Source organism: Leguminivora glycinivorella, chromosome 23 (genome assembly GCF_023078275.1).
Source record: "Leguminivora glycinivorella isolate SPB_JAAS2020 chromosome 23, LegGlyc_1.1, whole genome shotgun sequence".
Taxonomy (NCBI): domain Eukaryota; kingdom Metazoa; phylum Arthropoda; class Insecta; order Lepidoptera; family Tortricidae; genus Leguminivora; species Leguminivora glycinivorella.
This window is the reverse complement of record NC_062993.1, coordinates 4,257,739-4,285,268: the sequence shown is the minus strand read 5'-3', so window position 1 is coordinate 4,285,268 and position 27,530 is coordinate 4,257,739. Positions and strand designations below refer to the sequence as shown.

Here is a 27,530-nt window from a genome sequence, read left to right as displayed (position 1 = left end):
TTTGGTGCAGTGGAACTGGTGATGATGGTCAGAACGGAACTCCTCAAATCTGAACGGCACACTTATAGTGACTTTGGTATTTTTATAAGAACAGCTTGCGTTAAGGTTTAGAACAGTGACATTTGGTGCAGTGGAACTTCTGATGATGATCAGAACGGAACTCCTCAAATCTGAACGGCACACTTATAGTAACTTTCGTATTTTTATAGGAACAGCATGCATTTAAGTACAGAACAGTCACATTTATTTGTTAGTAGATTTGTTCTCTTTGTTATGCTTACATATTGAGTTTTCAAATGTTGTCACTTCGATTTCATGAGGAATTAAGGAAAATCTTCAAACCTTAACGGTATACGTATATTCATTTGTGTTTCCATCAAATAATCAAAGACTAGCATTAAAGCAGTTTTAAAAAATACCTACACATTTCTACATAATCCAACATTCGCAAGTACCTTTCACCAGAACCCCAAAAGCGGAGAGGAAACCGGACTAATTCCAATAAGGTCTAGTGACCCTTCGGGTTGGAAGTCAGATGGCAGTCGCTTTCATAAAAACTAGTGCCTACGCTAAATCTTGGGAGTCGTTGTCAAAGCGGACGCCAGGCTCCCATGAGCCGTGGCAAATGCCGGGATAACGCAAGGAGGATGATGATGATGGTATAAGATTCTTATATTTAATCTATTGCCGTACCAAAGAACCTATATTTTTTCTTAAAAACGACTTCCAAATGTAATGAAACAACACAAGATATAGTAAACTATTTTAATCAATATGTTGATAATCTTAAGTATCTACAATAACAAAATTAAACTGAATACTTATATTAAAACATACGTTTAGTACATTTTGTGTGCATGTATTTATAACTATTCAGCGACTAGTTTTATCTTCGTTTACGAGGGCACAGCACATACAGCTGATCTGAAAATAAAAGTTCCTGTCAAAATCTTTGTTGTAGCAGGTTTTTCCTCGACTCTGTTATCCTTTTTTTTGACAGAGTGGCAATGCAGTTACGCACGATGTGTGGGACTCGCCGTTTCTTTCCTACCCTAATGAGAGGGGGAATCTTGGCCCTACCCACTAAACCAACTCCGGTGTTTCATCCTCTTTGCCGTTCGTGAAGGCACGCTAGGATGGATGTATGCTCACCACGGCATTTCATGGCGACCCTGCCAGTCGGGACTGTGTCGCGCCCCCGCCACCACAGACATTGTCGCCGCCCTACATATCATTGGCACAGGCTAAAATCGTTGACTGTACTTCGTTTTCCATAGCCAAATTAGCACTTATCAAAATAATCCTAAAAACCTCAGACAGAATTTATTTCATTATGGTAATCTCCCGTCTTCATAATCAGATCAAGTCCATCAAGTCCATGAAATCATAATATGTATAATCTGTCAAACAAGTCTGTCAGTAAATAAGAACAAAGAAAACTATATGCATCCTTTTCTTCCTTTTCAGGGTGCTAGAGAAAAGGATACCTATAGTTCTCTTTGTTCTTATTTACTGACAGACTTGTTTGATAGAGTATATTCTAAAACATCATAAAGTTATGATAGAGATTATAAAATATGTATTTACCTGCATTTTTGTCTTGGTTAGGCTTCTCTTGCGTTTGCACCTTAGTTGGCATCAGTAACATCCTGCCATCCTGACTGTACAAAAAAAAAAACACTATTTTATTTGTATTTCACTTTGACATAGATATGTAATTGTCCGATATCGGATGTAGGATCGATATCCCATACATTTACATTACAGGCGCCATCTTGGATTTTATCCATTGAAATTCTTCCAAAATCCGATATCGGATCGGATAATGTGAAAACGGACTGAGTCACAGTATAATAAAGAGTACTATCGTACAGTATGGACCATTCCGCTCCCCGCTGAAAGCGCCGCCCATCCCCTCTCGTACCACAGTTACCGCCTGTCAAAAACGCTAACAGTCAACCTGTCGTATCTCACTCATACAAGCATGGTACGCGTTCACCTACACGAGCTTAGACTGTGTGCTAGGAACGCGCCTCTTTCATATATTTGATCGCCAGTGGCCGAGGTGTGGCGAAAGCTAGCATGCCGCTCAAGACCGAACAAAGTGGCGTGCTCTTGTGTTAGAGGCCAAAACTCTTTTGGGTTATCGCACCAGCTAAGTAAGAAAACTCATCGGTTTTTAGGGTTCCGTAGTCAACTAGGTTTATAGTTTCGCGATGTCTGTCTGTCCGTCCGTCCGCAGATAATCTCAGTAACCGTTAGCACTAGAAAGCTGAAATTTGGTAAAGTAGTAAAATAAAAAGTGGAATAAAATGTTTTGTTAGGGTACTCCCCCTACATGTAAAGTGGGGACTTTACTTTATTTAAAAATGAATAATGGTTTAATGGTAAATAGTTTTTTGATAATATTAATATTTTCGTAAATAATCGCTTTTAAAGGAAAAAGTGTGCTCCCCCTCTAACTTTTGAACCCACAGACCAACCCCTATAGACATCCATTACAAGACGACTCGCGGTCGCCAGCCTTCCTAGTATTTGCACTGATATAAGCGCGGGCGCTCGCTGTGCCCGATCAGTAGCGACCAAGTAACAGACCCGAAAGCAGCGCGTGTTTTTCGCAGTAAAAAAATTGAAAAAGGGTATTTTGATGTCTTAAAGATGTCCACCTGTAGTGTGAAATGGTGTGGAAAGGTAACAAGAAGCTCAAATTTAAAAACAGACGTCATTACATTCCACATAAAAGTCATATTTATAATTTATTCAGAGCCGGCATAGGTCAACTTACATTGGCCACTTACGCGTCAGTAGAGGGACAGTCCCTTTCATCTGGCGCGACTGCCCGCCGTCCTTGAAACGGCCAATCACAGCGCGCTTAACACATTCCCCGCCCGCTCCTCGCACCCCTGGCACTGGTGACTCGTATCGCGAACAAAATATACAAGATTGCTACTCTATAGGAGGTTCTCTGTGTTTGAACCATTATGTTTAATAAAAATTATGAAAAAAAAAACACAAAAGTAGAACTTTATAAAGACTTTCTAGGAAAATTGTTTTGAACTATGTTCAGTAGGTTCAGTAGTTTTTGAGAAAAATACGGAACCCTACACTGAGCGTGGCCCGACACGCTCTTGGTCGGTTTTTCGTCTTTTCGTAAAGCGCTGTCTCTCTCTTGCTTATGTGACGTTAATTGTCTCTTTCCAAAGGCCGATGTGCATTCTTTAAGGCAGTTTAGGCCGTTTACTGCATGTATGTATATAATTTTACCTTTAATTGAATGAGCCTTCTGTTGATGTTTCTAGGATCTGTCCTCACGATAGATTGAATTTTCAACTGCTTGTATTGTTGTCCAGCTGAAAAAAAATACATTTATCATTACGCCGTGTCCTGCGTGGGCGACGGTCGCACGACCGTCGCCGTCGCATCTCATCGCATCGTCTACTTCCATATCGACAAGGTTTGATTTTCTATGCGTCGCATCGCCGTCGCGCGACCATCGCGCGACCGTCGCCCACGCAAGCCACGGCGTTACAGTTTTAGGGCCGGTTGCATCAAACCGTCTGTCACCGTTAAAGCGTTCGTTAAATTTTATTGTATGGGAAATTCCATAAACGTCTGCTGCGTGACAATGATGTGTCAGTCAAATGTGGTTGGTGCAACTGGCCCTCAATGTCATTAATCATTTACGCATTAACAAATATTTAGAAGCCAACACGCAGAGGCTTTTTTGAGACTAATTACATGAAAAGCTGGTAAGTAATCTCAAGAAATCAAACCCGATAAGATTTATCAAACTAATACATATGAATCATTTCCATTTGGAACAAATCTGCATTTATTTTGTAACATTAAATATCAAACAGAAAAACCGGTAGCTACGATGCCACGAACTGACAAACGGACACGTCAAACTTATAACACCCCGTCGCGTAGGGAGATCAGCTGTGTTTTCTGCCGGCGTATTATGATCCCAATTTTATCATTTATCCACGTGGATAAAGCATCCGTCACGCTTTGGCAAGTATGTCAGTGTGAGAGTGACAGTTGTCTTATCCACGTGGACAAGTATAAATAAATAAATAAATATTATAGGACATTCTTACACAGATTGGCTGAGGCCCACGGTAAGCTCAAGAAGGCTTGTGTTGTGGGTACTCAGACAACGATATATATAATATATAAATACTTATATACATAGAAAACATCCATGACTCAGGAACAAATATCTGTGCTCATCACAGAAATAAATGCCCTTACCGGGATTCGAACCCGGGACCGCGGCGTAGCAGGCAGGGTCACTACCGACTGCGCCAGACCGGTCGTCAAATTGTAAGTAAAAAATTGTAAGCATGATACGCCGGCTGAATTGTAGATTCAGATTTCTCTGACTATTTTATTACATTTTTTCTAAACAATAGTGTCAAAATCAAAAAAGCGCTGGTGGCCCCGCGATAAGAGCGTGCGACTTTCAATCCGGAGGTCGCGGGTTCGAACCCCGGCTCGTACCAATGAGTTTTTCGGAACTTATGTGCGAAATGTCAATTGATCTTCACCAGTTGCGTTTCGGTGAAGGAAAACATCGTGAGGAAACCGGACTTAAGGCCTAGTTACCTTCGGGTTGGAAGGTCAGATGGCAGTCGCTTTCTCAAAACTAGTGCTTACGCCCAAATCTTGGTATTAGTTGTTAAAGCGGACCCCAGGCTCCCATGAGCCGCGGCGAATGCCGAGATAAGCGAGTGTCAAAAACAAGTGAACATACGTGTATTAATTGTAGTCAAGGATGATAATGCAACTGGTCTAATGACAGGCACTGGAGGCGCACTTTCTGCGGGCATCTGCAAGGATTAAAAAAAATAGTCACTACATTGCAGCATGAGATACGAGATTTTTTTTAAAGTAGTGACAAAATGGCTTCATCAAAAGTGTCGGCTGCATTTATATTGTCTTTTGGTAAAACTAAACTATAACTTTTAAATAAAGTTGTTGAATATAAATTGAAATAGATATCATACACGAAAGAAAAAACGGCAAGGCCCACTGGTGGCCGAGCCGGGAATCGAACCCGGGTCTTCAGCTTACGCGGCTAACGTCTTTACCACTAGACCACACCCGCCGTGGTACCCGACGAAATTTCTCTAGTGTATGTTATCTCTGAGTATGGTCTAGTGGTAAAGACGTTAGCCGCGTAAGCTGAAGACCCGGGTTCGATTCCCGGCTCGGCCACCAGTGGGCCTTACCGTTTTTTCTTTCGTGTATGATATCTATTTCAATTTATAATTTATATATATGTAGTAGTGTGACTACTTGAAAAATAACAAATCAAAAATATTCAATAAAATAATTTGATTTGTTCCCTAGTTGTAAAGTTGTTGAATGTTTATTACTTTTCATCACACTCGCTCGTAAACTGTGTCATGCCTGCATACTGATACGTAATGAGCTATTTTACCGCCCTAGGGCGGTAAAGTGAATACCTGGGTGGGGCCTTCCACGACCTGTCAAAAATTCCAAGATGGAAGACGAATGTTCCAAATGGCAGCATGGGTATTATTAGTTTAAATTAGTTTATTACTTCGCAAGTGTGATGAAAAACATTGTGTATATCAGGGGCGGCTGAAGGATTACAAACTCGAGTTATTAAAGCCCTCCGCCTTCGGCGTCGAGCTTCTAACAGCCTCTCGTTCGTAATCCTTCACTTTCCGTCCTTAATACACAATGTACTATTTTAATGCGATAGAAGGAAAAGGAGCAGTTAGGTCGCTTGATGGTAAGCGATCACTGCCGCCCATGGACACCCGAAACACCAGAAGGGTTAGACGTGCGTTAAGATGGATATACTCTGCCTTCTTAAAGGTGATTCACAATTATGGGAACAAATCATATTATTTTTATCAAATATTTTGATTTGTGTTTTTAAGTAGTCACACTACTATATACTCGTATAAATTAAAAATCGAAATAAGATGTCATAATTAAAAATGACGGACACCACCAGTGGCGAAGGCCGGATTCGAACCGGCGTCTTTAGCAATCCGGGCTAACGCCATGAACCCCTAGGCCACCCAGTCACAGCGGAAGCCGTGGAAATTTCTCTTCTATATGGCATATTTGTAAGACTAGGCGTCTTTGACCAAATCTAAGGGCAAGCAGTAGGTGCTTGCACCTCCTATACGAAACCTTCACAGGTTTTGCGTTATAGCTAGAGAGACTGGTGCTGCCATCTATACGCAACTATGGGAACAAATCAAATTAATTATTATTAGAGATGGGCCGAATACGGACTTTGCCGAATACGAATATTCGGCCGAACATTCGGTTCAGCTGTTACCGAACCGAACATTCGGCCGGATATTCGGTTCCACCATATTTTAAATCCTGGCTTATAGGTAAAAACTTTTCAATGATTGGTAATGGGTACTAACTATATAAGGCTCATAAGAAAATTTAGATTTTTGTTTCTTAAGCTACGTTATTTTTACTTTTTTACATTATTATTGTAGGTTCTTATATTTAACGCATTTTTAACCCCCTTTGGTCATTAGAGTCCTGAAATAGGATGTCAGTATCCCATGAATTACGAAACAGCCTGACGCTATTTATTTACTTTGTTTATTCGGTAAATATTCGGCAATATAACCGAACTATTCGGCCGAATACGAACATTGAAAAACTTGCCGAATATGCCGAATACCGAATATTTGCCGAATATTCGGCCCATCTCTAATTATTATTTTCTGATCTTACCTCATCATCAGTTATTCCATTATTCTCCTCATTCACAGTCTGAATATCTTCTGCATCCTCTTCTTGTTTCGGAATTTCAATTACGCCATTATTATCAGCATTACTGTCTGTGTGTGTATCTTCTGCATTTTGGTTCGTATGTGTGCTTTTTGGGACCCTAAAAATGTATATTGTGAAAATCATGAGTATCATAACATATAAGAATGAAATGAAACTATAGAAACGGATTAAATCGCGTATAACGAATTTAAAATTCATCCCGAAGAGTTCGAAACTTCGGGATGAATTTTAAATTCATTATAAGCGATTTAATCCGTTTCCATAGTTTTATTTCATGAGTAACTATCGCGGTAACCGGAGACAATATTAACATATAAGAAATTAGTTAAATGTTCAAATCTTTTGACAATATGTAACAGCCTACTAGTACTGATTAACGGCCCAGCCACGACATTAGTCTAAGCGCGACAGCGGTGAGCGGCAGCCATACGTGCGAATGACAAGTCCCATCGCTGTGTCTCACTCCAATGTCGTGGCTGAGCCGTAATAGTAATAATATTACATTGTTCGGAAAAGAGCAAAATTCGAAACGAGTGGTGACTGTGTTTTTATTGAGTTCCGTTAACTTCGGCATTTAGGTCCATTATACTGCCCGGATAAGCCGAAAAGCGCTATCTCAAACAAAAATCCATAGCTAACTTATAATTAAGTGTCTATAACTGACAGTTCCATTTTCAAAATCATTTGGTTTTAAGATAGCGCCACTCGGCTTAGCAGGGCAGTATAGGACACAGAATTGCATAGTTTGTTCTCATAAATTCACATTTTTTTCCTAAAAAAAACCGTACACCTGCGATAGGTGTTACTTTAATTGCTGATTAAGAAACGGGCTTTACAATTAACTCACACTAAGTTAGTGTCAAAACTATGACATGTCAATCGCATATCGAACACAAAGCCCGTTTCTTAACATCAATTGATGTAACATCTATCACAGGTGTATGGTGTTTTTTTCCGAAAAAAGTTAAGAATTCTGTTTCCTGTCATGGACCTATATGCCGAAGTTACCGGAATTCAATAAAAACAGGGTGTATATTAAAACACAACCAAAGGTTTACATTTTCATTGCGTATACTTACTTTAGATGTTGTGCAATGTCCTTGAGATAACAATTTTGTTCAGTTTTCAACTCGTTGCTACGTTTCAACTCTAGCACCAATTCCTGCAGAATATAATTTAAATTTAGTTGCAGTTATATTATAAAGGACTGCGGGGCGAGTAGGCACACGGGGCTAAAGTGAACATTGTCTGAAAAGTCTAGATATTTACACGCAAAACTTCATTTGTATTATTCTGTTAACAACTGATCTTTCGTACTAGTTTTTACTGGTTTCCCCTTTTTCTTGCTCAAGGATTTATTTCTGATATTATTTAGTTAGGTAATATGTTTGTAAGCGCTTGGGTGCAACTGAAGCTTATAAATGTTTGAATAAATAAATAATCTCAGCAACGTTATAAAGGACTGAGCGAGGCTAAAAGACACACGAGGCCTAATTGAACGTTGAAAAGTCTACTTACCCGCAAAATATCATTCGTCTCATTAGAAGCACTAGTTTCAGTTGTAGATTTCTTATTATTTGTCTCTCTATTGTTTTCGTTCATGGGGTTGTTTCGAGCGAGGATCTCAGCCATATTATAGAGGACTGTACGGGGTGAAGGGGCACGCGGGGTTACTGTGACTTCAGGTACAGGCTTAGGCTTTGTGCTATATTCTTGTGCCTGTAAAAAATACTTATCGCAAAATCTGTTGTAGGTTCTAAGTTGCTGGTAAGCCATCCCCATAGCCTTTCAACGCCTGTATCTCTATACATATTGTGAAAACGGCCCACCTGCTACTAAGCAATCTTCATAGCCTAAGAAAGTCTGCAATTCTACATTTTGGATATCAATAGGCTACTAGACCAGGCCTCGTCACTCGCTCGCGGTCGCTCGTTAAGTATGTACCTACACGCTAGCCGTTCCGCCGGCGTAACAAGTGACAGAGGGTCGCGAAACGCCCGCCTGTGTATTTAGTCGCGCGGCACGTATTGCTTTTCTGAGTATTACCAAGTATTACGTAGCAATTTATTAGTACTAGTGTTGTTTCTGTTTTATAATATAGGTAACGGTGGATATTAGTGAAAACATACATACATAAGTATAATTATTAATTACGCCTATATCCGTTGCGGGGTAGACTGTAGACAGAGTTTGCATTGATATGAATACAAAGTACGTTCACGTATATGTATACAAATAGGTACTTATTAATTTGTATAAAAATATATGTACTTGTACTTAAGTAAAAAGTAACTGAATAAACAATCTGCAAATTACTTCCAAGCCTACACATAAATACAAGGAATACCTATGATTAAAATATGTTGCAGATTATTCTGATTCTTACTTTGCTTTCTATTTAAAAATATTTACGTGACTGCACTTAAAATAGGTACACATTATATTACCACGGCACATGCCATAGGTGAATCTACCTAAAGTTTAGGTCTGGTAAAAAACAAAATGACCATTTTAGGAAAGTAAATCATAAATCATTTTTGCATTCTATTTCATTAGACCGACCGGCGTGGCGACCCTAACGTATTATCACACCGGCCGCAGTCGTCGCGCGTTGTGCGCTTGAAACGCTCCGTTGAGTCAAAAGCCGTTAAGTTCATTTTTCTTGACCGCTAGAACGTTTAGGTAAATAAAACGTAGGTATTTGTCGTTTGCGGGGAAGTGAGGTATCTGTTACGTTAGTAACTTATTATTAATCTGTGACTAGACTCGTATCGAATTTAGCACATCAAGTTATTGTTTTCTGTAGTATTTGACTTAAGAAATCAATATTTATAGCTTGCGGGGATTAAAAGTGCATGATGACTGTGTGTTTCTAATTAAAGATGTGTGTATGTTTTTTTAATTATGGACTCCGAAAACGGTGTTGGCCAATGGAGTGACGTCACATAATTCAAATCAACTATGGAAATTAGAGGTACTAATCTAATCTCCATAGAAGCAACCTCTATTGTATCAAAATTCATAGTCGTTGCTCGGCTGTGAGAGTGTCAAATATTTTTCTAAATCGACTTACGTCATGTCATAGATATTCTATAGATTAATATGGCTGATGTTGTTTTTGCCTGATCACGTAAAAGTTAACTTTAAATTATTTTTGCGGGTGTTCTAATTTAAAGTTAACTTTAAATTGGACAGTAATTAAATTTAATATAATTATATTATACATACTTTGAAAAACGGTCCAGTAGCTTATTTAATTTGAAGGACACTCTTATGGCTCTAATCCTGATCATAATAATATATCTTAACTCTGTCTGTCACCTCATCCGTTCCATATACTATGTGCATGTGTCATATTCTAAAGGATTGTATTGTATTGTTTAATCTTACTAGTAACACTATAAGTATGAAATATTACTATCACTTACAGTTTCTTCATCTGATTCAGATGATAGTACATCCTCTATAGGGTCCCTGCGTGATTTCCCAAGGAATTGCCGTTTTTCCTTTCTGAAGCCAAACCTACCGCTTCCTCCTTTCTGCTTTCTTCGCGAAGTATCATTTACATAGGATTTTTCCAAATGGGCATTTTGCTAGTGGGACAAAAAGAATCCAGAAAATTATTTTTGAAAGGGTAATTAATTTATATAGTATTTATGACTATAGGTAAATCCTGATAAGAAATATATGTATGTTTACGCGCTATGTTGCGGAATTTCATTACAACTATTTTTTTTCTTACTATATTGAACTGTCCCATACTATATATTCTGTGTTTTCATAATTATTATATTGAAGCGCTGGTGGCCTAGCGGCAAGGCGGAGGTCGCGGGTTCGAACCCCGGCTCGCACCAATGAGTTTTTCGGAACTTATGTGCGAAATGTCATTTGATATTTGCCAGTCGCTTTTCGGTCAAGGAAAATATCGTGAGGAAACCGGACTAATGCCAATAAGGTCTAGTTTACCCTTTGGGTTGAAAGGTCAGATGGCAGTCGCTTTCGTAAAAACTAGTGCCTATGCCAAATCTTGGGATTAGTTGTCAAAGCGGACCCCAGGCTCCCATGAGCCGTGGCAAATGCCGGGATAACGCAAGGAGGACGATGATGACTATATTTAACTGTCACCGCACACATTACAATATTACTATGACTTACAATCTCTTCGTCCGATTCAGAAGAAAGGTCTCTTTCCGTTGGGTCCCTGCGCGTTATCCCAAGGATTTTTTGTAGCTTTTTTTCTCTAAAATCTTCCAAACAAATGATGGGTCCCTTACAGCGGAGGCGCCACTTGAGGTCTGCCCATGTCTGTGAAACGATAATACAATATTAGATTTAGTAAAAATTGATTAATCTACAAATACTATTTGTGTAATTGGTCTAAAAACTTTTTGCCAAAAAATCACAGCGTTTGAAGTAATTTTACATACATACATACATATAATCACGCCAGTCCCATAAAGGAGTAGGCAGAGCACATGAACTACTAAGTTTCAGTGCCACTCTTGGCAAAAAAGGGGTTGAAATAAATTCAAATTGTGACATTGCAGTGACAGGTTGCCAGCATCTCATATACCTACGTCACAATTTAACCCATATCCCACAGTCGAGTAATAATAAAAGTCGAGTAAGTAATTTTATTCTTGCTAAATACCTAAAAAGTGTCAATCGAAAATCGAACCTACATTTAAATAGTTAAATAACGTGTCGACATCTATACTAGCACCGTCTATACTAGCATTTTTTTTTCGAGGGTTATTTTAAATGCGATAGGTGTATTGCCGGCCTTTAAGATACACACACTATTTTCTTGAAGGTCGTTACGGTCGGTTTTCCTTAGACTTTATTCTTTATTCATCTTATATGCAGTTTTACATATATTTGTTTTCACCACACCAACTGGTAAAGGCTTTTTTTGCTATTCCAAAACAGATAGCAAAATTGCTTTTTATCCACAAGAGGGCAAAGTAATTTAATAAATTTTTAAATCGTTGTATTAATCTGGCTGCTAGATTTTGCCTTTAAATCATGATTTTAATAGTTATTTGTTATACAAGGGGGCAAAGTTGTATTTTAACGCCGAGTGTGGAATTGAAAAACGAGCAAGTGAAAGGATTCTATAGTTGAACCACGAGCGAAGCGAGTGGTTCGAGAATAGAATCCTGAACTTGCGAGTTTTTAACACACGAGAAGTATAATACATTTGCACCCGAGAGTAACACAAAACTTTTCCCCTCACTATAGCGAGGAAACTACAACGCAAAAAATGCGTTTATCACTGCTTCCAGTAGTTCCACAGGTGGTAAATCATCTGTATTACTAGATTCACCTACTTTTATCAATTTTAAAGCAGTTAATTTGACTTTATTCTAGGTCAAATTACTTTACCCACTAGTGGATAAAATGCGTTTTTACCCGCCGGTATTAAAGGACAAAACACGTGTTTCCGAGCTAGTGAGGGGAAAAATAATAAATATTAAATAAATTAATGAATTCGATTTATTTTGATGTTTTATAGTCAGTATTTTGTTCTTGTTGGTGCGGTGACAAATTCTGTGTTTCACTCGGTGGCAAAGTTTGTTTAACCTTCGTGCCTTGATACCCTCGCAACGCTCAAGATTCCAGTTTTTGAACCACTTCGACGTTCGCGGTTTAATATTGGAATCTTTCGCTTGCTCAGGTATCAATATTGGCGCGTGCGGTTAAACAACTACTTTGCCCCCTTGTAAAACAAATAACTATTACCTAAGACATATATAACTTCGTAAAGACCGATAGTCTAAGAAAAAAACGTACCCCAAAACCATACAGAAAAAGGTACGGTGAGCTAGATGACGATACACCTTTGGGGTACGCTCGGCTAGATGGCGCTAATATTAATATTTGACATTTTAAAACATATCAAGCTAAGAATATGGGCCAAATTGTCAAAACTGAGGTTCAAAAGTTTTAAGCTTGTGTCGAAAGATGGCAGTCTATGCACTGTGATTACACATTTTACTTTGACAGTCATTCTCTATAATACTTGATCCTCTTTGCTATTACTTACCTTACACCATTCGTGAACAGTTTTCGCGAGGCCTAAACTATTGAGGTGTCGAGTGATTTTGACCCAGGCGGGCATGTTCTCGCTAAGACGCTCCGTGGCAAGCTCAGGGTGGGATATTATGAAGTCAGCGAGGGCGCGTAATTGGAGATTGGAACTGCGTCTGTAATAATTATTTGATAATTTAGTCGCGATTTGTTTATTGGCAGCTGATTTTTTGTACACAAACACTAGTATGTGGAAGTTACCGCTTTTTAGCGATGAGCGAAAGAGTATTTGTATTTTATAAGGTACGTAAAGTTTTATATACCTGTAGGCCTAGCACATGATGGCCGCGGGAGTATGTCGCCGCGAGATAGACTACCCGTCCTTATGTCATTAATACAGTTAGAAGAAGACGGGGCATCTATCTCGCGGCGACATACTCCCGCGGCCATCATGTGCTAGGCCTACTGAAAGATTGTCGGCGTAATTGATATGCATATTGGTACCAAATTTCAGCACAACATTTTTAGAATAGGTACTTGTCTTTTAATCCAGAAGCGGAAATGACATTGGATTGGATATATCCACAGAAAACCTTATACCCGCCTATCCAAAATGGCCCTCACCTGGAATATACCCGGCATCACGGTGGGCTGGATGACTCGAAAAGAGGACATTCGGCCTTTTTTTCAGAAAATCATTTTTTGAAAAATGCTATCCAGTAGAGAATTATTTCAGGAACAATAAATGTAGTATAATTTTTTTCGAAAATGATTTTCTGAAAAAAGTGCGAATGTCCTCTTTTCGAGCCATCCAGCCCACCATGTGTGGCAAGCGGAAACCATGACGCCCTAAATCGACTTGGCGTCGCTCGGTTCAGCAAGGATTAGGGTGTTAGGGTTGGGGTGGGGGGAGGTTACCGAAACTGCCCAAGACCGGAGTAAATGGAGAAATATGATTCGAGCCATATACCCCAGAGGGTAACTGGCTGTAAAGAAGAGAAGACTTGCCTTCTAATATACATTTTACGAAGTACATTTTCTTTTCGTATATGTTCAATATCTTCACTTAGTTCACATTTCAGAGGATCAAACACGTTCTGCGATGGCGGTGGGGGGTAAAATATGCAGTCTTTGTTTGTTTGTGGTACATCTTTTTCTACCTGTAAATAATAAAAAAGGCGCACCATACACGATAGATCTGTAATTACTTAAATAACTCGTTCGGTATACAGCATACGGGGAGTCCCTGTAGGCGAGATAACAACCAATGAAAGTGGTGCAATTTAATTGTTCGTTAAGAGCCCATTTAGACGGTACGAGAACTCCCATACGAGTTTTATTACATTGCGGTATTTGATGGCTGTGGCAAATTGTATGTACCCTCAACAGTCCGCAATGTAACTAAAATCGCATGCGAGTTCGCACGCCGTGTAAATCAGGTCTTACTCATTCGGTGTGCAGCATACGGGAAGTCCCCGCAGGCGAGTTTATCAACCAATGAAAGTGGTGCAATTTGATTGATCGTTATGCAACATACGGGGACTCCCCGCAGGCGAGATAACAACTAATGAAAGTTACTATTACTATTTAATTTCCCCGAATTTCCCTGTGACACGCGTTCCAGAAAAATCTCGCACGTGGCCAAAATAAATAAAAAAATACACACATTTTTAATCGAAAATACGTAATCATCATACACTTATAATACCCAAAATCTATAAATATTGTATTTTTATGTCAAATACTACAGAAGACAATCATTTATTGTGCCAAGTTCGATATAGTCTAGTAGCCTACTTACACGTTTCTCTTTGGCATCAGGTTTTTTCTCGTTGACTATTTGCAGTATTTTCCTACAGATCCTCTCGTACCATTTGCTTTTCTTGAGGTCTTTATTGCGCGCGTTTAGCACTAACGTTCGCCATGTCTGAAGTAAAAAATATTTCTAAAGAATTTATACATATACAAACAAACAAAACAAACAAACAAACAAACAATATTTTATTTACAGAAAAAGGGTATAAATTACGTGACAGTGTAAAAGACAAATTGTATCACCTTTTTCGACTGTTTTAAACAGTATGCAAATATTTACAAATGGTATACAAAATACAATTATAAAATTTGGCTTGTGCGCGACAGCTTACATTATACAATATATATAGGTATATTATATTAGACATTTAACTATTTGTCATTCTGTTTATAACACATAAACTCGTGTACGGTATAGAAACTACGATCATGAAGCCAATTTTTAAGTTTTTGAGTAAATTCCTTACCCTCAAGTGCTTTAATTCGAGCAGGTAATTTATTGAATATAACAATACTCGCATTGTAAGCGTTGCGTCTGTATATATCAGTCATGCAGCGTGTGGTTGGTTCAGATTATTTATATATTGTGATCTAGGGTTACTTGAACAATATACATCAGAGCGCTTAACATAATATTTTGGAAACTTTCTTACAAAATTGCAAATTTTTTGAATATACATACATAATACCAAAGACATAATCTCCGTATAGACAGCTAAAGTCTAAGAAATAAGAAAAAAAACGTACCTCCATACCATACAGAAATAGGTACGGTGGCCTAGGTGGCATTACACCTTTGGGGAACGCTCAGATAGATGATTAGATGGATGGATGATAGATGACTGGATAGATAGATGGATAAACAGATCGATATATGGATGCATGGATAGATGAGAAGAGTGGCCCTGAAGCTTTAGTTTCATGTGCTCTGCCTACCCCTTTATGGGATACAGGCGTGATTGTATGTATGTATGTATGGATAGATGAATCATAAACAGGTAGGAAGATAAATACTTACGGTTTTCCATTTTTGAACACCCTTAGGCGCCACAGTAGTATCAATACTATTCAGATATCTACACAGCCGCAGCCACTCATCGTGCGAGTCTTGCCCGACACTTTTCGCTCGCGCCAGCGACGGGTGGCGAGACATGTAAACAACGAAGGCATTTATTTGGGCCAGCGTGCAACGACTGAAAAAAAAAAACTTTTTGCTGTCACTCCTTGCCATGGTTACGGTCTTCTGGGTTACCCTCAAAATCGTACTTTTTCTTATTTAAATTAAAAGAACACTAGAGAAAAGGCTAAATTACCTAAAAATAACTAAATAACTAACTCTGTCCAGCAGGGTTAGCACATCATTGCCACGAGAGTATGTCGCCGCGAGATAGACTACCCGTCCTTATGTCATTAATACAGTTAAAAGAAGACGTGTGATCTATCTAGCGGCGAGATACTCTCGCGGCTATCATGTGCTAAGCCTACAGAAGATTTATATTATAGATATATTGCTATAATTTTTATTCTCCATTTTTTTCAACTATTTCACCAGTTCAAATCGATACAATAAAAAAATTAAAACTATATATACGTACACTCTCCTTTTATTCAACACAATGCGTTTTCTTCCATTGACACGTCGCACGGTAGAATCACGACTAGACCGCGTCTCTATACTGCGTTGGCCAGGAGACACTTCCCGACTCCGTTGCCCAGGAGACATTTCTACATCTTCCATGTCTTTTCCTCTAGACTCTTGAGCTTGTGTGCTACATGACTCTTGTCTGTAATGTTCTTGAGAATCTGTTTTGGCAGGGTCGCCATGTGAGCCACATAGTATTACGTCTGGTTGTGATTGCGAGTAAAGGACAGGCATACCGTCGGTTGGGTCTGGTAGTGAATCGAATTCTTGCTCTAGCAATAAAGACTGGAAGGAATTTAAAAATGTTAATGTTGACATTTTATATAATACATAACGTTAATGTACAAGAGGTAAATTTTGACTGGCGGGTAATTTTAACTGATCGACTTTTTTCATGTTTTATAATTTTTACATTATTCAGTATTGTCCACAAGTCACATATGGCACGCGTGTTCAGTGGACACAAATAGCACTCAAGTTAATAGTTTAAAACATGGAGAATATTTTGACTAGTTAAATATGCAAATCAAATCAAGAACAGACATTTACCATTTCGATGTTTAACTCTGTGAGATCCTGTTCAGAAATTTTTAGTATTTTCTTGTCTATTTCTAAAAGCGTTTTGTCAGCCATTTTTTTCTTTATAACTGTCTGTTTGAGGTCCCGCCAGGCCTGAAAATAACGATTTCATAAAAACATCCATACTAATATAATAAATGGGAAAGTGTGTGTGTCTGTCTGTCTTTCAGGGCAAAACAGAGCGACGAATTGTCGTGATTTTATAATTGGCAGTGGCGGCTGGTAAAAAATTATGCTAGGCAAGACTGAGCAAAAATAAACCTACCTTAACATTAGGTACTTTACTAGTAATAAATTTTAGGCAAGGCGGTGGGAATCGCTTGTACGGACCAGCCGCTGCTGATGAGTGGAGATAGTTGAAGGGATGGACAATATGGACATGGAGCATTCCGCAATTTTCAAATTTAGCACGAGGGAAAGCCGCAGGCAAATCTAGTAGGTACATACTAATTTAGTTTTTGCTATATTTATTTTTCTAACTCACCCGTTTCCAAGCATAAGTACTTTTAGCAGTCCCAATCTTGTTCAAATACTTGCTGAGGAGTCTCCACTCAGCGTTGTGCGGGTCCCCGTTCATGGCTATGTACTTGGACGAGGCTAGAACGGGGTGAGTCGACATGTAATCTACTAGAGCGTGCTTTTGAGCGGTTGTAAAACGTCTGAAATGTAATTTAAAATAAATAAATATTTTTTCTCCACACCAACTGATAAGGGCTTACTTTGCTATCCGAAAACAGATAGAAAACTTGATATCCTGAGCTGGCTGGTAGAAATGAGTTATAAATGATGGTTTTGAATTATAAATATTGAACAAATTGATAGAATGATGATGAATGATGAATTTAAGAATAAGCTAGACAAGCACAGTGCTAATTCTACATAATACTGAAAATATCCTGATGACTGAATACAGGCATTATCAGTTAGTACAACTGCCTGCCTTAAATAGATATAAATGTATAATCTAATAATAATAGCCCAGTTCATTTTAGATTCCATCAACTGTCAAGTAGTAGTAGTAGTAGTAAAACATTTTATTGTACCAGAAAATAATACAATACACAAGAAAAAGAGCTAGTACAAAGGCGAACTTATCCCTTTAAGGGATCTCTTCCAGTTAACCTTTGCTTAAGAGCTTAGGTACTAAAACTAAAACTAAATCTAAAGTGCAACTTGATATAAAATGGATTAGGTACCTATATAGCTTTCTTTCACGAATAACAATCACGGAAACCGAACACAATATAGGTATTAGTCATTATAGAGGTAACGTAAAAAATACCTCATTATTCCTATTTACCTCAATTGACGTTTTTCACTAGCTTCGGCCAAGGGTGGAGTCCCACTAAAATGTCAATGAAAATATAAGTAGTACTGAAAACTGAAGCACCCAAAGATTGCTAGTAAATGTTCGAGGGAGACAAATCTAATTGAAAGTAACCCTAATATTAAGTAAGATCTAAAAGTGTTATATACAATATTACATTTCACTTCAAATGTTATTATATAAAAATAGGAAAAGTAACTTTTGCTTACATAATTACATCTCCTGGGTCACTATTTCAAAATTTAATTAAAATTATATAAACTCACGATTTTTTTCGCATTTTCAGTTGTATATTTGGATCTGATCCCTTTTCAATTTCCACCAAAGGCTGGCCGGAAGGTTGTCCAGGAGACATTTGGCCAGGGGACATCTGCTCAAAGTCAGCCGCGAACAGTAAGGCGTCTAAGAATTCGATCTGCAAAACATTATACTCGGGTATATGTATACGGGTCAGTTTTTAACGACTAACGAAATAAATTCGCAGTGAACGCTCTGGTCGAAACGTCAAAAAAAAAATGTTAGTTAATCGCGTTCGACCTGCAAGTGGATTTAAATGTGTCAAAAACGAAAATAAAGTGTTATAATACATTGTACAGTCAGCTGCAGAGAAAAGTAAACCCCTTGCATACAAATTTGTAAGCAGGGGGGTCTACTTTTCTCTGTGGTTGACTGTACGTTGTCATAGTCACATCATGCATCACATTTTTCTGCAGGAAAAAGAGAAGATTTGAGGAGAGAAGTGTGGGAGGGCAGACGGGACAGTAACCTGCAACTCCAACTCCAGGGAATCGGGCTGAATAAACGCACCGTGTGATCGACGGCCCGCCTGTTTCCGGCCAGGCGTCCCTACTAAGGGCCGGTTGCATCAAACTGTCTGTCACCGTTAAAGCGTTCGTTAAATTTTATTGTATGGGAAGTTCCATAGACATCTGCTGCGTGACGATGATGTATCTGTCAAATGTGGTTGACGCAACTGGCCCTAAGTCTACATTATCTAGCAGCAACGGCTGATCCATATAAGCCGATTACCACAGGCTTGCCCAAAATATGATTACTAGTAAAGTACCTAATGTGAAGGTAGGTGTCATTTGCTCAGTGTTGCCTAGCAGAAATTTTCATCAGCCGCCACTGTTATCTAGTCAAGTTTCTAATGGGGTGGCAACGCGCATGTGAAACTTTGAGTTAAAGGCGTCCATAGGTTAAGGTGACCGCTTTCCACCAGGCGGACCGTATGCTTGTTTGCCACCGAAGTAGTATAAAAAAAACATCATGATTTTTTTTTACCATTATAGATTGTATTATGTATCTACTCGTGTGTATAGTTTGTATAAATTCTGTCTGTTATAAATTTCATAATCGGCTGTATATTTTTTGAATCAATAAAAATCAATTTTTCACGCTTACATTTTCCATATTTTTCACATCTTCTTGGGCTGTATTTTCTAGGATTTTATTAATTCTCTGATATATTTCAGAAGGCCGTTCATTTGTTGCTTCCTTTTTTGCAGATATCTTGAGATCGCGCCATGTCTGCAAATTAAAAAAAAAAATCTTAAATTCTATAACTATAAACTTAGGATGTGCTGCAACTGCTAAGGTAACTTCTTTACGCCAAATATGCGTCGCTGTTCACTTTGCAATGCAGTGTAACAACAATTATCCTGTCTCCTGCGTCACATATTCAGTTTTAATGGAATTCACAAAATAAAACTAAGAAAACGGCGCGTATAATAATTTTTCCCTGAGATGCAATAAGCACCACGTTATTATACTTAAATAGCATTAAGTTAAATTTTAATTCTCATTTTAAGTGAATAATGTATATTCTTATGAGAATAAATGTCTTAAACCATAAACCATATAACACGTCGCGAAATAAGGCGTTATAATTCGTTTCCATTCTTTTATTTAACGAGTTAATACGCCAACGAAAGACAATATTTTGTGTGACATTATAGATACTATAGTTCTTGAGCGCACTCCCAGAGTTTAGACTAACTTACCCGCTTCCAAGACAGAGTGCTTTTTTTAGAGGTCCCAAGTTTGTTAAGATATAAGCTTAACCTTCGCCACTCTTCCGCGTAAGGACATTGGGTATCAGCTAGAAAATAAATCAGAAATCATGAAAATATACAATACAAAATATAAAAATATGTAATTCCAGTGAATCATACAAATCGACTGTGGGATTTTGGTACAATTGTGGTGTGGGTGGGAACATGTCATAATATCAAAATTTAGTTTTCTTTCAGAGAGAGCACAGTATAATAAAGAGTACTATCGTACAGTATGGCCACTCCCGCTCAACGCTGAATGTGCCACCTTGGTTTCCTCATAGTTACCGCCTGTCAAAAACGCGACCAGTCGACCTGTCATATCTCACTCATACGAGCATAGTACGCTTTCACCTACACGAGCTTAGACTGTGAGCGTAGGAACGCGCCTCTTTCATATATTTGATCACTATTGTACCAGGTGTGAAGAGAGAGGCCCTTTTGGGAAAGCTGGCGCGAGTTTATGTGGTCGGAATGCATGAAGGTTGGGTGCGTATCGATCGATATAACTTTTTTTTATATATTTTTAGTCGTTATAACGATCATTTGATATAATTATTGAATCATATAACAACAAATAATATACTAACAAATTGTATAATTCTTATTTAATATAATGATAATTTTTTCGAATAACATTTATTATAACATACTTTGAGTATAATGCTTATTTCCGATAATAAATAAATTGTATAACACAAATTCTGTCTAAAGCACAGTTAGAATAAAAACAAATTATACAATAAATTAGATCCATCATGCACCAGAAAAATAGGTTAGGTTAGGTTAGAACTGTGACCCTTAAACATATGTACTGCTATCAGAAAAGTAGGTTAGGTTAGGTTAGAACTGTGATCCCTTCAAAAAAGAATAAAATTAATTCATGACATGTTTTATACTGTTTGCTAGTTATATGATACTAGTCGTATATTAATACATAGTTATACCATATAACGGTTATTATAAATAAGTGTTATACGAAATAATGATTATACAAAATAAAAGTAGACATTTTGTGGTTATACCAAATGTTAATTATGTCAAATGAGTGATTATATCCTTTAAATATATACCAAATGTTGTTATATCAAATGTTACTATACCAAAAAAGTTATATCAATCATTACACACCCATGAAGGTTGATAAGGCTGAGGCTATGATTTCAGCATATTCAGGGTAAAGGCTGCCCGTCCACTGGAGCAGAGCCAGGCAGCGGAGCTCCGCTCCAGTGGACGGGCAGCCTACATAAGTTATTATCGTTTTACATACATATATATTGGGCTACGGCCAAAGCGGGATTTTTCTCCATGTAGTCCATTAAAGCGAATATTTGTTTGTTGCTCGAACGCCTGAAATGGAAAGATAGTTTTCAGAAATCCAGTATCCAAATAGACAAAGTCGCGTAACGAAATAAGTATTTGAAGGATTTTGACAAAAAGGTATTGACATAGTACATTACATCAGAGGCCGGGAAAATGAGGTTTTCCGGCCAAGTGGATAGGGATACGAGGCCGGGAATCCGTTTTCACGCCGAGGCATGTATAGTGCTTTTCTCAAACATACAATGAAATAAAAAAAAATGGTCTAAAGGACAACATTTTATAAAAAAAAGTTACTTTGCAGGCCTAGAAAATAATATGAAATCCCTTTACAGTTCTCTCGAGCCCAAAAAGCGATACTTTCCAGCCCATTTTAAGGAACGTAAAGACAATATTTCATTGCATGTTTGAGAAAAAATGATTTTTACAAAGCCGGGTGCTTCTTGGCAGAATTACTAGCAGATTAAATGCTTTCCATAATAAAGGACAAACATTATATCGTCACTACTTTTAAAAAATCTCGTATCTCACGCTGTTCCTCAAAGTTAAAACGCAGTAAGTCTATATGCATTCCATACATACTTACTACAATTTTCTTTTCATTGACAGACGAAGATACAAGTTTTTTTTAAAGTAGTGACGATATGGAAGTTGTAGTTCCCACACGTCACGTTAAAAAATCTTGTAACTTAACGGGACGTAATGGACCGGACATTTTGGTACAGTCGTCTAAAAAGAGATAAATAAATAAATATTATATGACATTCTTACACAGATTGACTGAGGCCCACAGTAAGCTCAAGAAGGCTTGTGTTGCAGGTACTCAGACAACGATATATATAATATATAAATACTTATATACATAGAAAACATCCATGACTCAGGAACAAATATCTGTGCTCAACACACAAATAAATGCCCTTACCGGGATTCGAACCCGGGACCGCGGCGCAACAGGCAGGGTCACTACCGACTGCGTCAGACCGGTCGTCAAATGCAATGCTTATTACAATGCAATAAGGTGAAAAAGTGGATACATCTCTTTGTAGTCGACTGTACATCTCTTTTTGTGGGATGGGATGGAGACTTTTGTCGATATTGAGGAGAACGAGGCATAAACGTTTGTAATAATTGTAAAATAAGATTTTCAACACCTTTCGGTAAAAGCGTCCATAAGCGTTCATTATAAAGCGCACTTAACCTTCAGCTGAAAAATTTGGCACTGAGATTTGAGCCTTTTCATATCCCTTATTAGAATAAAACCTTGAACCCGGTCTGGCCTAGTGGATATTGACCCAGCCTGCTAAGTCGCGGTCCAGGGTTCGAATCCCGGTAAGGTCATTTGTTTGTGTGATGAGACTGATGAGCACACATGTTCCTGAGTCATGGGTTCTCTACGTATATACGTATTTCTATATGATGCATATCATTGTCTGGGTAGTACAAGCCTTCTTAAGCTTACCGTGGGACTCTGTGTAAGAATGTCATATATGATTTTTTTACATTACGTCGGTGGCAAACAAGCATACGATCCACCTGATGGAAGTATTTTAAAGTTAGAAAACCATATATGTATGCCATACGAACCATATACGAAGCTGCCGACTTCGTTGCTTAGGGACCAATTTTTCTGCATCACGTTGTCCAGGGGACAAGTCCTCCTCCAAGTCCTTTTCTGAGTTACCTTGCGTGTTATTGCGTTCTGTCATACACTTGATATTCGATGGTAAACGTAAATGTAAATCGTTCGCCTGTAAATAATAAAGCATTCATATGATACAGTTTTATTGGTGACCCAGGAGACAATCATAAAAAAAAATATTAGGCCAACTACAATTCAATATATTTCGTAGCTACTATTTTTTTCATTACCTTATCATTTCGCTTTTACTATAAATAATATAGTATAAAACAAGAAATTCCAAAGGGGGATAAATTTGGCCTGTAAAGTACATAAATTCAACTTGCGTGTGTTATTTTTTCCTGTTTAGATTGTTTTTTGTACAATAAATTATGTTACTGCTTATACTAGCATTTCTGTGTGCGTAGCCGAATGCACAAACGCTCACGATAATATCTCTTTGGTAGCTATCTATCTTTATCGCTCTTGCGTATTGGCCCGACAGAGCCAGACTACATTTCTGCGGAGTTTCGCGTCGCAGAAATGCCATTCGGCTACGCCCCCTGACGTTCTCACTTAAAAACTGCTATAATGTCGCTTCCCGTGGTCGAAATGTATACGCAGAACTTGATAAAACATCCTTATGATAATATGGCATCATTTGCTCGAGAAAGCCACATTTAGAGTACTTACCGGCTTGTGATTTGGTGAATTAGTGCCTTGAGCGTGTTTTTCGATGATTTGTATGATTTTTTCTGCTATCTCAGAGTTTCCCTTTGAATGCGTGTTGTGTTTTTCTAGCGCGCTGCGTTTTAGATCCCGCCATGTCTGTAGGGTAAAATCAAAAAATATTTCTGTCGTGAATATTGTTATCTATTAACTATAGTAAGCTCTCAATACAATGTTTATTTGAAGTTTTGAGCAACGGAAAGAACTGTCCCTGCTGTACAGTATAAGGACGATCCAGTAGTGAATCTCACGCAATCGTGGCTCTCTCGCGTGCGCCGCGCGCGACCTTGGCAGCGCCGCGTACTGGCGCGACCGCGATCGTCCATTACACATCCATTACTCTCTGCACCTCGCTGCGTGCGAGCGCTACTCAAGGACAAACTGCCCGGCGCAAAATCCAATACAACCTTTTTTATTGAATTTCGTTAACTTTAAGGGAAGATTCTTCAGATCAAATACAATTAATTTCTTTAAGAAACTATAGCGTCTTAACTCTTACGGTTATTGAGTTATTAAAAAAATAAAGATAATAACTGAACACATGTGTGTGACAGCCTTAACCAATAATTCCTAATGCTATTTGTTTTGACATGTGCCGTCAATCACTTGACACTAACTTGAATTTTATTCTTAAAATTTTTTTTTGCGAATTTAACTAAAAGTGATATACCTACAGGGTGCTTCTGATAATAAGCCTAGCTACGTGTAGAATTTAACGGAAAATAAAAAAAATTGGTTGTCTGTAAAGTCGGTTTACGGACGGTAGTTTAACGTGATAACGTCAAACATTACAGTAGTATAGACAGGGGCGGTCAGAGTATAGCAAAAGGGGCCGGATTCTGGGACTTTTTTCACGTTTTTTTGTTCTTATTTGAAAGAATGCATTAAAATAAGCATCTTTTATAAATTAAAGTTTTTTTAAAAACCTACTAATTTAGGAGTTAGAGTGGTGCAAGGTTGCAAAATTTTCCCGGTAGCATTACTAAGGCGCCAGAGACACTTACGCGGGGCTGCTATTCTGAGCAGTTTGACCTTCGGCCGTTTGAAGATACCTAACGAACCTAACCTATACCTATATAAAAGTCGTCATTTTGTATCCTAGACCGTTTGCGAGACACGCGGTAATTTTATTAAAGTGCTAGTGCCATTTACTAATCTTAGAACCCTAATATCTCAGTAAATATTAATGGAAAAGAAAAAGTTTATATAACAAAACATCTTTATTTAAACGTGTTCTATATGATTTATCAATATTAACATAGGTTATATTGGTAAAAAAAATCATCGTAAATTTTCTGTCTCTGGCGCCTTAGTAAATACTATGGGAAAATTCGCAACTTCGTACTGCTCTAACTCCTAAATTCTATAAAAGATGCTTATTTTAATGCAATCTTTCATATTTTTAAATTACAAACACTCAAAAATAATAAATGAAAATTTTTAACAAAAATTTTCTAAGTCCTAAAATCGGGCCCCTTTTGCTAATACCCCAACCGTCCATACACAAACCACTTGCTCTCGCTTGCGGGCCTTGCGGAACGGGACAATGACGTCATCTTTTTCGTGCATGCAGCCCGTAATAACGAGTTATTAGACGTTATCACGTCAAAAAATACGGTGTAGTAGATGATGAAAAATTATTATACTCACGTGTTGCCAAGCCCTGGTCCTTCTGGCAGGCCCCATCCTGTTCAAGAGCTGTCGCAGCCTCTTCCAGTCGGCTATCTTTTTGGGAGTGCTCTGGGCAGAAAATGCCATCCCTGGATTCAAGGCCATGCAGTCTACTAAAGTGCGAATTTGGTCTTGGTTGCAGCGTCTGAAAAAAAAAATGGGAGAATGTCCCCTGAGTTACTTGTAAATTAAACTGTAGAAAACTTCAATTTACAATGTGGTTCAAGGTCATGCAGTCCTAATGTCGCGTCCATTTGATCTAAGTTGTTGCGTTTGCAAAATAGGACAAATGTCCCCTGAGTTACATTAAAAGTTATTTTTTAAAGTAGCAAATTAGAGAACCTGCCATAAGGATGGTCATAGCACGCGTCAAGTTTAGAAAAACCCCTAGGGACACACCAACTGATATCAAGAGTGTTGTGTGTAGACAAAGTGACAGCCCTAGCGCAAAAGTGAATGATCAAGAATAAGTGCGTGTATGTATTTCGAAAAACTCGCGCGGCTAGTAGATGTTGTTGCTATTCCTCGCCAGTCTACCCGTGATCACGAACATAATGTGATGTCGGACCAAATATAAATATTTACGCGATTAAGTCCCGTTTAGTTTTAAAGTTTTGTCTATAAAATCTAAAATTTCAAAGAACTTACACTTTATTCATCTTGGGTATGGATGAAGAGCTGTCAGAACTGAAATCTGGAGTGCACTCTGTAGCTTCCAGATCATTCGATACCTCCTCTTCTAACAACTGGTTCTGATCTTCACCCCTCTCTAGATCTTGGTAAGAATCTACTGGAGTGAATGGGATTGCCGAGTGTTGTGCAAGAGATACTGTCTGAAATACACAAATATTGCTTACTAGCATTTGCCCGCGGCTTCGCTCGAGTTAATTTCGAAAACTGTGGAATGCTCCAAACAAACTTCCACCATTCATTTTAGGGAAGTGGGGGGTTCGAAAGAGACAAAAAGCAGCCTATTTCACTCTCCATCCCTTCAACTATCTCCACTTAAAAAATCACGTCAATTCATCGCTCCGTTTTGCCGTGAAAGACGGACAAACAAACAGACACACACACTTTCCCATTTATAATATTAGTAAGTAATATAAGTATGAATACTAAGTTACAGGTATACTAAGTTTGCTGACCATTTATAAATTTTAGCTGACCAAAAAAATATATATTTTTGATCATCAAAATCAGAATTGTTTGCAGATCACTTCAAAAACACCCATATTTAAATGTTTTATTTTGAACATTAAGTAAGTAAGTAAGTAAATATTCTTTATTGCACCACAAGGATAACAGATTACAAATAGCAGACATTAAACATAGGTAGCAACAGGCGGTCTTATCGCTGTAAGCGATCTCTACCAGACAACCTTAGGGTAGCAGGAAATAAAGAATAGACATTTTGAAAATGGTAGTGCAAGAAATAATTAAAGGAATAGGAAAATTACACATACACTAAGTTAAATAATTATATACACCAATATTAAAAATAAAATATAAAAATAAATAAATAAAAATAAAATATCATGTACACTAAACATACACATATTAAGTATTAATACATACACAAATGCATACACACATACATACATACATAACATAACATACACAGCAGCAAATTAAGGCAGAGAATGATTCTTTAGTAAAGTTTTGAAGCTTTCAAGTGATTTAGCACACCTAATAAAAATATAATAAATAAAAAACATTTATTCCAGACCACTAACGGCAGGCCGTTCCACAGCCGAACCGCTCGAAACGTGAAGGAGTCATTGTAAAACTTTATAGAGGAAGGAGGAGGAGCAAGTTGATATTTCCGTGAAGGTCTGACGGAGGACAGATAATTAAAACGCTCTTTAAGATAGGAAGGAGTAGAGGGGTTGAAAAGAATATTATAGAGAAGAGCTAAAATATGAGAATTACGGCGGAGACGAA

At 38.0% G+C, this 27,530-nt stretch overlaps 1 protein-coding gene across 2 annotated transcripts in view; it reads right to left on the bottom strand.

Annotated features, from left to right (window-relative positions):
• Positions 1–751: 751 nt before the first annotated feature.
• Positions 752–27,530, bottom strand: part of LOC125238461 — a 29,334-nt gene continuing 2,555 nt past the window's right edge. Inside the window, exons 4-28 of one of the 2 annotated variants that reach the window (XM_048145818.1) lie at positions 26,238–26,422; positions 25,569–25,734; positions 23,883–24,017; positions 23,156–23,319; positions 21,519–21,598; positions 20,198–20,295; positions 19,599–19,724; positions 18,461–18,609; positions 18,168–18,212; positions 17,352–17,526; positions 16,838–16,960; positions 16,242–16,573; positions 15,665–15,839; positions 14,633–14,758; positions 13,840–13,991; positions 12,848–13,007; positions 10,957–11,106; positions 10,230–10,394; positions 8,320–8,520; positions 7,881–7,963; positions 6,742–6,898; positions 4,757–4,832; positions 3,265–3,350; positions 1,588–1,657; positions 752–924 (exon numbers count right to left, since the gene is read on the bottom strand). In XM_048145818.1, the coding sequence (XP_048001775.1) occupies positions 887–924; positions 1,588–1,657; positions 3,265–3,350; positions 4,757–4,832; positions 6,742–6,898; positions 7,881–7,963; positions 8,320–8,520; positions 10,230–10,394; positions 10,957–11,106; positions 12,848–13,007; positions 13,840–13,991; positions 14,633–14,758; positions 15,665–15,839; positions 16,242–16,573; positions 16,838–16,960; positions 17,352–17,526; positions 18,168–18,212; positions 18,461–18,609; positions 19,599–19,724; positions 20,198–20,295; positions 21,519–21,598; positions 23,156–23,319; positions 23,883–24,017; positions 25,569–25,734; positions 26,238–26,422 (3,417 nt within the window). In that variant the 3' untranslated portion in view covers positions 752–886. The remainder of the gene's footprint in view (positions 925–1,587; positions 1,658–3,264; positions 3,351–4,756; positions 4,833–6,741; positions 6,899–7,880; positions 7,964–8,319; positions 8,521–10,229; positions 10,395–10,956; positions 11,107–12,847; positions 13,008–13,839; positions 13,992–14,632; positions 14,759–15,664; positions 15,840–16,241; positions 16,574–16,837; positions 16,961–17,351; positions 17,527–18,167; positions 18,213–18,460; positions 18,610–19,598; positions 19,725–20,197; positions 20,296–21,518; positions 21,599–23,155; positions 23,320–23,882; positions 24,018–25,568; positions 25,735–26,237; positions 26,423–27,530) is intronic. The other variant, XM_048145819.1, reaches the window with a different exon arrangement.